General features: G+C 35.1%; 1 protein-coding gene across 4 annotated transcripts in view; it reads left to right on the top strand.

Moving 5' to 3' along the window:
* Positions 1 to 12603, top strand: part of Ada2b (Transcriptional adapter 2B) — a 49635-nt gene that overhangs the window by 1924 nt on the left and 35108 nt on the right. For all 4 annotated transcript variants that reach the window (XR_011330125.1, XR_011330124.1, XM_069815918.1 and 1 more), the window contains exons 3-5: positions 5613 to 5672; positions 9195 to 9336; positions 12043 to 12260. Coding sequence is in view for 2 of the 4 variants with exons in the window: in XM_069815918.1 (XP_069672019.1) it covers positions 5613 to 5672; positions 9195 to 9336; positions 12043 to 12260 (420 nt within the window). In the remaining 2 variants the exon portion in view is untranslated. The remainder of the gene's footprint in view (positions 1 to 5612; positions 5673 to 9194; positions 9337 to 12042; positions 12261 to 12603) is intronic.

Here is a 12603-nt window from a genome sequence, read left to right as displayed (position 1 = left end):
TTTTCCTAAAATCAGAAAAACTTATTATTAATTAAATAAGATAAGAATTCAGGTTTTGAAAATAAGATAGAATTACGTCAAGATTTTTAAAATAATAATAAAAAAATTGAAAATAGAGAATTAAGGTAGTTATTAATGTATTCCGATAGCTATATTAATTACCTAGTAAAAGTTAAAAGTTCAGAAGAAAATTTGACTTTATAAATTGGTTAACTAATATATTTTAATTTAATTAGCCTATATGCTTTCTTTCTTTCTTTCCCTTAGTTTTTGATTTCCTATGTTTTCTTATCTTAATGTTTTTTTTTTCTTTCCAAGTGTCACAAAATTGTTTTGTTTACTTATTATTCTTTATGAATTGTTTAGTAGGCCGATCTATCAAACCCTTATTTAGGGCAGCTTTTGTTTATACAAATTATCTATCTAAGAATGCATTTATAATAAATTTATTAGTCATCATAATAGCAATGAATCGATAATGAGTACATGCGACACAATGATGAAACTAAATTGAGGTTGATTATGTAAGCAACTTGTTAAGTTTGTGTTTAAACGGGTATGCGGTAGTCTTCATAGAAGTTACGCAAATGTTTCTGCTGACAAGAAAATATTGCAAGAAAGAGAGATTAACCTACATATGGAATATACTGATTCAGCTATTTCAGGTTCAGGTATGTCGACATCTGATCATCTACTTGGAATAATAAATTATTATGTAAAATAATACCTAAAAATTACAATTAAATTTTGAAAAGGACCAGATAAATAAGGTTTAAAGTCTTAATGGTTATCATGATTGGTTTAAACATGCACTAAAACCAGACGTAAGTGCAAGTTTGAACCAATAAATTGTTGAGATTTGCGATAGATTAATTAGTTTAGGAAATTGTATATTTATTATGTAGAACTACATTTGTATATAGATCTTTTGTTAAATTATTAAGTTTTGTACTTTTGTGAACTATATCAATAAATCTATAAATCTATACCCATACTAATTATAAACTTACAAGATTCGAATTAAGGAAATAATGTCCTCACAGGATTCAAACAATGGCTTATTGCTAGACCTTTGCATTTTCTTGAAAACGGTCAACTGAGCTCACTGATCAGTCCTCGGTTGTGAAGAAGGCAGCTGGGAAATGATACGCTCGAGCACATGCAGTCGAGAATTTATAACTGATCTGTTTAAACGTTTACTTGGTCAGTCGCGAATGCTCTAGGGTATTGCACTACAATTACATCACTTTCTAATGCCTGATATAGGTATATGAAATATAGCGCCTTAAATATTAAATTTTATTTAAAGAACTTACAAATTCGATGATTTTCACTTCCAAAATCATCAGAACTTCTCATGCGCTCTCTTTTCGGAAGAAGGGAATCAGATTGATTCTGATGCTTGTTTCTCCTACTGTCACCCTTGGTTATCTAGCAGTTACTATGGTAGCTGTTGGATCCAAGGCTCATGTGTTCAAACAGACTAACAGCAATGGATTTTAAAGGGCAAGAAAATCCTAAGAGTTATATGATTATGAGTTATATGATGCTGACATAAAAGCAGTAAACAATTTTCGTCAGTCCTCACTTTGAACTAAAAACCCCTCTACAGTTTCACAAAGTATTACAAGTCTTGATTACCTTTCAACCAGTCCTTCCATGTTTATTTTCATTCATTCATTTATTTTATTCCATAGATCTTACATGAGCAATGAAGCTTTAAGTTGTGGAACAAGTCAAAATTTTACAATATTACAATTACAATTTTTACAAATTTTTATAGTTTTACAATTTAGTAATGTTCTACAATTTTTACAATTTTGTGCAATCTTTTACAATATTTTGGCGGGATGTAGTGAGATGAGGTGAGGTCCAAGGATTCGCTAAAATATTACCCGACATTTGCCTTTTGGTTGGGGAAAACTTCGGAAAAACCCAACCAGGTAATCAAATCAGAGGGGGGGGGGTAATCAAATCAAAGAGGTTGATGCCAAGGACTCGCCATAGGCCATCTGGCTTCAGTCCCACAGCTGTGGAAAACCTCGGAAGAAACCAAAGACCAAAGGGGGATCCAACCCAAGCCCGAACACAGCTCCGGATCAGCAACCCAGCGAGTCTGCCGACTGAGCTACATCGATGGCTCTACTAAAAGTATACAATACATAGCCAATCAGATTATTAAATTTACAAACGCAAGCGATCATTCATCAGTTGAGCTATATATATAATACAAAACAAGTAAGTTAATTAAATTTAAGGCATAAACAATTCAACTAGTTGTGATATACAGAAATTGATAATACATATCATGCAAAGTACTTCAAATTACAAACACAAACAATTTATCAATAGAGCTATATAGATTACTATTCAATTTAAAGCATATACAATTCATCGGCCAAAACTATACAAATATATACAATACAAAGTAGCATACTTTCATTAGGCTATACAAATTTGTGCAATTAATATCAAGTAGATTAATTCAATTTATAATCATAGACAATTCATCAGTTGAGCTATACAGACTACTATACAATTTACAGCATATACAATTCATCAATTGAGCTATACAGACTACCATTCAATTTACAGTAGGCCTATATACAATTCATAAGTAGAGCTACACAGACTAGTAATCATTTTAAAAGCATATACAATTCATCACCCAAACTATACAAACATATACAATCAAATTAGTTCAATTTACTAACTTATTTTCATTAAGCTATACAAAATAGTACAATTCATATGAAGTAGATTAATTCATGTGTTATTTATATTTGATCTTTGTATCCAGGATAATCCTTAGATACTTAGTTGACTCAAATAATTGCATAATCTTGCTAGGAAGTGGAGTTCAATGTATTAAGCAAGCAAAATTAGTCCTGAGTCCAGCGCCGAATGTTACCCAGCATTTGCTCTTAATGGGTTGAGGGAAAACCCTGGGAAAAAATCTGAACCAGGTAACTTGTTCCAACCAGGATTTGGACCTGTTCGGCCTGTTCGTTTCATGGCCAGACATGCTAATCGTTACTCTACAGCGGCGGACATCTGAAAGTAAACAGAGCTAAACCCAAAACTGTCTCTGGCCATCCTTACAAAACTACATGCTCAACATAGCATCCATCATTCTTCACTACATACTCCATGCAGTCAATAATCCGTGCAGCAAATGGCAGCATATTGATATGGAGTTATAGCAGATATCACAGACTTACTGTTAACACGCTAGTTTTCCCTTGGGCTGATTGCCTGGTTGAAATTTTCCGAGGTTTTCCCCAAATTTATTTTTTTTTGCTGTACATTACAAGGCTTCTAGAAAGGCGAGGTATATAGCACTGAAAAAAGAGTATACCCTATAGAGCAGGCCTGCACAAGGTTTGCGCTCTCCGAGCCAGCTCACAGCTCATGAGCGGAATGCAGATATTAGCTGCACTCTGTATAAGGGTGGACTGGAAGAAGGGGTGATCTCGTACAAAATATACTCAAGAGGAAGTACTATACGAGTGTTTATGAAATGAATTCCCGTTCAGTGTTTGCGAAACTATCTTGGACTAGTATTAATTAATAAAGAAATATTTATTTTACAGAAATAATAGAAATTCTATAGCTACTTAAATGTACAATATCATTTTGTTATATTTTTATTTATCAATACATCAAAATGAGGTTTTATGCTGTTGGCAGCTGAAAGGAACAGTAGCCTACTGATCGTAATGAAACATCAGTTACAGATGTTCGATGTCTGCCTTTATTAAAGTTGATTATAGAAAACAGTTGCTCACAAATATAAATGTTGAGCCAAACATAGCAATCATTTTCACAGCCAGCCTGTGTAGTCGTGGATATTATTGCTAATGTTTAGTCTTGTAAAACTCAACCAGGCTAGTAGTATTATTCAAACGATCTTTAGCCTTTAGGTCACATTGAAGATCAATAAGTTCGAGTTGTAAATCGTTAAATGTTACGTTCTGTCTTTTAGATTCCTCCATACTGTATAGTAGCAGTAGGTAAGCAACGTGAAACAGTTACTGAGAATAGACCTACACACTGCACTCCACTAGATAACTGAGTGATTGTTTCCCTCTCCTCTACCTATAGCAAATCTATGTCATTCTGACGTATCTTCCTCTCCTTTTCGGTGAGCAGTAAACACAGTTCTCCCGCTGCGAAGAAGCACGCGCACTCGTGTAGCGCTGTTTGTGCAGGTATGCTATAGAGAGTCAAGTCCAATAATAAAAGCAAAAATAAGAGACAATAAAACAAAGGAAAAAAAAAAACAAGAAAACAGCAGGTCCAGGTTATTATCTATGCAGAATATTTAAAAGATTTTTTTTAGTAGGTTATTTTACGACGCTTTATCAACATCTTAGGTTATTTAGCATCTGAATGATATGAAGGTGATAATACCAGTGAAATGAGTCTGGGGTCCAGCATCGAAAGTTACCCAGCATTTGCTCATATTGAGTTGAGAGAAAACTCCAGAAAAAACCTCAACCAAGTAACTTGTCTCAGTCAGGAATCGAACTCAGGCCACCTGGATTCACGGCCAGATGCGCTAACCATTACTCCACAGGTGTGGACTATTTAAAAGATTCTTTAGATATTATGCAAGACTCTTAACGTTCTTGTTGAACAAATGCCTAGTAACAGGGAAAAAAAAGACTTGAAAGCTGGAGAATAGTCCAGAGTCATACAGAGGGATAGTACTAGAAAATACCACTTTTAAGTCCTTTCTGCGAAACTGCACTCGAGGATATTAAACAAACTATATACTGTATTTGAGGGTTTTTATGCTAGATGTTTTCAATTTGCTGATTTATGTTCCACTGGTAAGTGGAATGTTGAGTGTCAATAGATGATTATATCTCCCGAATGTTTGAACATTGGAGATGATTCTTGTCCATGGAGGTGTGTCAATGACAGGGTGCGAATTAACGGGGGGGGGGGATTTTCCCCTGTTGGAAAGTTATCCCCCTCTCGTAAATTCATATTAACATCCCTGGCAGGGATAACTCACAAAATATAATTGTTTTAATACGAGTATACATTTTACTTTATAAAGTATAAAGGAAGCAAAGGAAATAATATTGACCGGCAAGCTGACAACAATGAATAACTTAGGAATTACACATCTTATCTTAAGCCTGCTCATGGATATAATTTATTATTATTATTATGATCAGGATGCAAGACAAGCAACTGAGTGCGACCAAGAGTTGATCTGTATTGAATGAGGATAATAATAATTTTATGTATGGTATTCTCTATCTAGGATTCTATCCCCCCCCCCCTTCAGAAATCTTAATTTGCACCCTGGTCAATGATTGCAGAAGATGCAATGGGGAGACAGACAGATGGAGAATCTGTGCAGATGATTTGCAAGACAAATTTTATTTGAAGTTTGTGCATTGTAAATATACATTTTTGTGTTGGAAATGAAATAAATAGTCTTTGCTATTCCGTGAATACTGCAATTATAGTTTGTTTTGGTTAAAGCAAAATGAATCATTGAAATAATTCTTGAAATTGTACTCGTCTTATTAGCAAGTTCATAATAGTTTGTTTATTTCTCTTATTCATACAATATTTTATGCAATTTGTTTCAGTGTTTTTCAGCTGGAGCTGAAATAGGAACACACAAAAATGACCATGCTTATCAGTTCATGGTAAGTTGTATTTGCAACTGGAAGCTGTACTAATATTAGTTTTATTCTTCCTTATAAAAATAATGAATCTATATAATACAAATAACTTTCAGAATTCGGGTGGTATTTATGTTTTTATCGAATATTAATTATAACTGTGAAGCTGAGACCATATCCAGTCATTCTTTTGTACTCTTATGTGTTCCATACACATTACATTTTTGAAAGTAAAGTAAGGTGGCTCTTCGGAATGTATTCTTTCTCTTTAAAAATTACAGAGAGAAGGTTAAACTTAATAAAATTACTTCTCTACTCTCAACCAAATATAGGCCTTTATATGTTTTTTTTTTTTCATTTGAAGTTTAGAGATAATACTGTAAGACTAAAATTGACGTCGAGATTTTGATAGATCAGTCCATTAGTCATCAATGTCATCATTCACTGCAGATGCAATCACTGACATTTCACACGTACGAAAAATTTTTGTAACCCTTTTACGATGTATGAAATAAAAGTCAATCTTACACGAATATGCACGAGAATTCGGAGAATTCGCCTTAAAATATATCCACTAACTACAGTAGCACTGGAACACTAAATATTTTCGAAGCTTTAATTTAATATAATTTGTTAGTTTTATATTTAATTTTAAATAACAAATGAAAATTATATTTTAAGAAAAGTTCTCTCTCATTATGATGAACTGTTGATTATTATTTAAAGTCTGTTACATTGCATTACAAATTTTTGAATTACTGAAAATAGTAAGTTGCCATTGCACCATTCTGTATAAAAGATATTGTTAACATTTAAGTGTTGTTTTGTATAGGGGCTATTCCATATGAAATCGATCAGTAAAAAACCTCGCATTTTTTTATACTCTAATTTTTTCTCTACTTATACAAGGTGCTGAGGGGAGTGCATTTTCAAAAATATACTATTGAAAGTGAAATGGTTTTCGTATTATTATTGAGCGACAAATTTAGCGTACTGGTATTGTATAAAAACAAGCCTCTTTCAGCGCTCAGAACTCTGGAACCATTTACTGCAGAACATTGAACGAGAGCTTATTTTGAAGCTGACATTTGGTAGGTTATGATAAGAAGTAATCCTTATTTTTATTACGCAGTGAGACAGATAATCTGATTTTACTTGCTTATTAGGCTTTTTGGCCATTTGTAAAAATGTAAAAAAATATTGAGAAAAAACCTTGCATTATTAAGAGGGATTCGATATTGTTTGCTTAGTGGTATGGCAGTAAGTTTCGAGGGTATTAAATAGATTATTTTCACACACCTAGACTTGAACAGCGCAGTACCGCACGCACTGGCCGAGAACTGAAGATAAGTGAGCATTGGGCGTCATTTTACTCCTGTGTTTATGGAAACCTGCGATAAAGCTAGCACAGCCATGGCTGCTAGACGACACGTCACGTGTTTGTCTCCTGGCTTTGCTTGTCTCGATATTTTCAATACTTTCTTATCAACATATCATCAGTAAAAAATATGTGTTTATTTTGTACTTTCAAAGCGGAATCTAACTATGCAGGGTGTTTAAAAAATACGGGGCATAATTTCAGGTATGTATTTCCCACATGTAGACAATCAAAATAGTTCATTACAACATCTGTCCGGAAATGCTTTATTTCCGAGTTATGGCCTTCACAACATTGAAATACACTGGAACGTTTTTCTTTCCGCAGGTCGTTGCCCTCAAAGGAGACATTAAGAGGGCACTCTGACAGTTCATTCCGAGGCGAAGGTTACATTCAGTGTTGTGTAGGCGTTAGACTGTGCGACATGTATTCAAATCAAGAGCTGGCAGAGATAAACTTCATGTACGGTAAGGCGGACGGCAATGCTGCGCTGGCTCATCGTTTGTACCAGGAGAGGTACCCACAGTGACAATGTCCAGATCGGAAGACATTTGTACGTCTCCATTACCGTCTGTGCGAGTATGGAAAATTTAACTCTCCTGGTCTGGGAAGGGGACGACCAAGATCTACAACTCCAGAAGTACAGGAGGAGATTCTGGAGGCTGTGAACATGACTCCTTCTATCAGCACACGAAGGGTAGCGTTGCAAGTCAATGTTCCTCATATGATTGTCTGGAGACTGTTGAAAGAATATCAATTGTATCCTTATCATTTGCAACATGTACAGGCCCTGTCACCAGCAGATTACCCTGCATGAGTTAGGTTCTGTCAGTGGTTCTTGCAGCAGTGTGGTGTAAATCCGGACTTTCCTGCCTTAGTATTATTTACAGATGAAGCACAGTTCACACGAGATGGCATAACAAATTTCCACAATCAGCATGTATGGGCGTATGAAAACCCACGTGCAACTGTTCCATCTCATCACCAGGTGCAGTTCTCCCTCAAAATGTGGGCCGGTATTATTGGTGATAGATTAGTTGGACCCCATGTACTTGTAAACAGACTTACGGGGCAGGCGTACACAAACTTCCTGGAAAACACCATACCTCATGTTGTAGAAGACACTCCACTGATCAATCGTCAACACATTCATTCACTTCTTGCATGATGACGCTCCTGCACACTTCAGTCGTACGGCTCGCCGGTACTTGGATCGAAGGTTTCCTGATCGATGGATAGGTAGAGGTGGCCCAATTGCTTGGCCTCCATGCTCACCTGATCTGAACCCTCTCGATTTCTACTTGTGGGGCCATTTAAAATCATTGGTTTATTCGTCTCCGATGCCTGATTTGGAATCCCTTCGGAATCGAATTGTGGCATGTTCTGAGGACATACGCAATACTCCTGGAGTTTGGGATCATGTTCGCAGGTCAATGAGACATCGATGTGAGGTCTGTATTCAAGCAGGAGGTGGACATTTTGAACATCTTCTGTAATGACAATGACCTGAGGAAAGAAAAATGTTGCGGTGAATTTCAATGTTGTGAAGGCCATAACTCGAAAATGAAGCATTTCCGGATACATGTTGTAATGAACTATTTTGATTGTCTACATATGGGAAATACATACCTGAAATTATGCCCCGTATTTTTTAAACATCCTGTATATTTTTAAAATATTTTTTCCTAGCCAAAGGCGTCTTAATGAGGAAAAATCTAAATTTCTCCATTTCCATAAAAAGTAAGAAAATCTGTTTATATGTCAATATAAACTTTAATTTCTCAGCATCAAAATAAACCATGATTTTGATCATTGGGTGAAAGGGTTTCGGAGCTACAACAGTTTAAAGTTGCTAATTTTATGAAAATACGATAAATTTAAATATTTTCAATTTAAACACTGTGAAGTTCTGATGCCTCAAACTTTGCACAAAGCATTGTATCATAGTTCTCTACGTACCAAAAAAGTTTCATTGTATTTAGAAATAGTAAGGTCAATTTTCACTATATTTTGGTCGATTTGAGATGGAATAGCTCATAGGTACATATTGACTCACGTTTAATGCAGTTGAAATGCTTTATTTATAGTTAATGACTTGTTATATTTTACTACAGTAAGCAGCATTATAAGATTTCAATACAAATCACATATTTCATGCGGATTTGCAGGATTCAGGTGCCATTGGCATGTGTCTGGGACGTGGAGGTTGGTCTGCAAGAGAGGAGTTGCATCTTCTTGATGCTATTGAACAGTTTGGATTTGGCAATTGGGAGGACATCAGTAGACACATAGAAACTCGTTCACCAGAAGGTAAGATACAGTATATTCAAGATAAGTTGTACTGTAAATTTACAAGTAATAAAATATCCTTATTTGTTTGTTGTCTAGTCAGCTGTAGGAAGACAGGTCTGAACTTCATAAGTGACACCAATATATCATTCATGAAGCAACTAAGCCAGGAGATAATGGATAGGGTGGCCAGTTTCCTTCCCCCTCCATTGCATACATCCCTGATTAGTATCATATTGTTGGCTTATAAGCAAAACACATTAAGTACTTCTGAGAAAAAGGCATTTGAATGCTGTTGACAAAACTGAATCCTCAAAATATTATTTTTAGCAAGTTGTTTCTTTTTCTTTGTGTTTTATTTTCCAATTCTAAGTTTATACATGCATATTATATACTTTATACACGCCTATTTCTCAGAAGTTATATTTTTGACTTTATGTGTTTACTGTGGAGCCATGGGAAATGAAACCGCAGACACACTTGCAAAGAAAGGCACAACAATAAAACAAAAGTCTAAATTTAATTTCTCATATTCCTCAATAAAACGCTTGATCACTACAAAATTTTCTCATTCATACCTACAAGAAATAGAGTCAAATGCTAAAGACAAAAAATGGATTACACTACTTTCCAACCCAGATATAATCCCCCAGAGACCAAGGAAAACAGCAGTTGCAGCCTTCAGACTATTGACAAATCATGACTGTCTAGCAAGTCATCTCTACAGAATAGGTATCTCAGCTTCATCAATATGTGTCCTGTGTAACGATCCAGCAGAAATGAATGAAGACCACTTGAAGACCTGTGAAGCATTAAGATCAGAAGAAACTACAGTTCAAAAGTATTGGCAAGCACGACTGCTAATGGCTTCATTGCCAGATGCAAGGCACTAGACAACAACAACTTTATGTGTTTTGCTTGTAAAGCGATGATATTACAATTATCAGGCTTCAGATGCATACAAACAGTTGTTCTTCCTCTGACACATAACGTCAAGTGAGATGTACTGCCTGATAATACATGTACATATCAGCCAGAACCTCAATCAGAGGTAGTAATGTTTGTATTGACATTTTTTTAATATACTGTTTCCTTCCTCTGTTTTTCTTTCTTTGCTTTTCTCTTGGGAACGCAAGTACTTTAGTACTTTAACTTCAACATTAAACTAAAATTTTTTAAACTGCTCCTTTTTGTACACTAATTATTTGTTTATATCTATGCTATTAAATTTATTATTTATTTTATTTATGCAAATGACAGGTACATAGATAACTTATCTTTTACCTATACACAACCTCAAAATTAAAACAATTAACTTAATACAACTTAAAATTAAATCTAATGAAGAAACTAAACAAAATCCTTAAAGAACTAAAAACTAAGAACTAAACAGAGGCATGAGGCTTCTCGCTTCCCAGTATCTGGCACATTCAGTCAGTGATTTTAGAGCTGGGAAGCATTAGAGATGATCCCTATTCATCACTTCTTGAAGGTCTCAAAGGGTACAGGTTGGATGTTGATAAATACCGAAACGGTGGAGATGCTGCGCCAAGCAGTCATGACCAGTTGCAAGGCGGAAATGCGCGACTGCCAATCTTCTTGGTCCGTTAGGTATTGATAGAAGGCCCCTTCTCCAGTGTTTGCCATATGTTCTTTCTGCAATCTCATGGGAATGGATGTTGTGGGCAAGTTCTTTGATGTATAATTTTATTGTCTGGAAGGGTGTTGGTTTAGGAAATGTTTGTAAAATTTTAGCACTTTTTTTGCCAAGGCATCGGCCTGCTCATTGCCAAATAAGTTGCAGTGCCTGGGGACCCACTGTAGTACCACGATTTTGTGTTTTGCTTGTAATAGTTGTATGGCATCGTGACAGTCTTGGATTGATGAAGACTCAGGATCTGATGACCTACAGATTCTATGGCTATTAAATTTTATTATACTCATATATACAGCCACTTCGGATTTAACCCAGACATGTTACTTTGCATTAGGACACTGGCATCTGTCTGAACATTCTTTTGTCTGGATTTAAAAGAAATTATACTTTAATGAGAAAGTAATTGCTTGATAATGTTAGATTTGTAACTCGAAACTGCTTTTTTTTTTAAAGAAATAACGTAATGTGAAAATTGCTTGCTTCAAAATGTGGTTGCAACAATGATTAGGACTACATGATGAACATTGTAAAAGTTTTTATCATTTTACTTTCCTGCAAGATGGATACTCTGTTAAATACGTCTAACCTGCAGCGTTGTACAGGGATTACACTCCACATAGCCACAATTTGAGCAGAGTTTTGCTCTCAGTTATATTTATTCTTTATAGTTGACAGCAGTGCTAGTAGTTATTTAAGACTTTTAAGTTTTTCTCGTTTTTCCTGTGTTTTGTGTTATTTTTGTGAATTCACAACCTTTTTCTAGTTCAGTATGAAAATGCCAAAAAGAAAGTGTAAAGAAGTCCTGGACAAATGGTTTGAGGAGATGATATTTGTAAAAGAAAAATAAAAGTCCTATTAGTGAAAGCCAAGTGTTTTGTACATTTTGCAAATGTAATGTTGATTGTTTATGCAAAGAACATGAAAATGAATGTACTAACACCCGTTTGAAATACAAGGACTCATGTTATTTATGCAACTATTGATTCATTTGTTTATATGTATATGTAGTTAATAAATACTTTTATGCATTCTGAAATGAATGTCATATAATTTTTTTGTTATTATTTCAGAGGCCAAGGAAGAATATATAGCGAGGTATATAGAAGGTAGTATTGGGAAGTTAACATGGCCAGCAGCTGCAAGCTCAAGACCAAATTTGAGTGACCAGACTAATCCTGACTGTGGTCCACTATCACCTGCTCTCACTGCTAGACTTCCTCCTTTAGACGTCACTCTTGATGAAGCTGCATTGCTTGGGTATATGCCCCATAGAGATGACTTTGAAAGGGTAAGGTTTTGACTTTCTGTTCCCTCCCGTAAAAGTTGATTTGTGTTCTGTTGTGTGATCTTTTATACATCAAAGCGTTTTGCGTTTTCTTCATATCTATTGTAAAACTTAAAAGTTCTGTTAGGTCTTAAGAACATCGTGTGATAATATAACATAATGGGATGAGCTTTTGTTTCTGTTTTAAACATACTTGTACATGTACAGTAATGATGAAAAATGTGTCATTTACATGATACTGTTTATATGTGCTTATTATTTACACATTCTGTGTAATGTTGCGCTTATTCAAAGCATACTTACTTACTGGCTTTTAAGGAACCGGAGGTTCATTGCCGCCCTCACA

The sequence above is a fragment of the Periplaneta americana genome, chromosome 17, assembly GCF_040183065.1.
Source record: "Periplaneta americana isolate PAMFEO1 chromosome 17, P.americana_PAMFEO1_priV1, whole genome shotgun sequence".
Taxonomy (NCBI): Eukaryota; Metazoa; Arthropoda; class Insecta; order Blattodea; family Blattidae; genus Periplaneta; species Periplaneta americana.
Note: the sequence above shows the minus strand (reverse complement) of the source record. Positions and strands in the feature narration are given on the sequence as shown.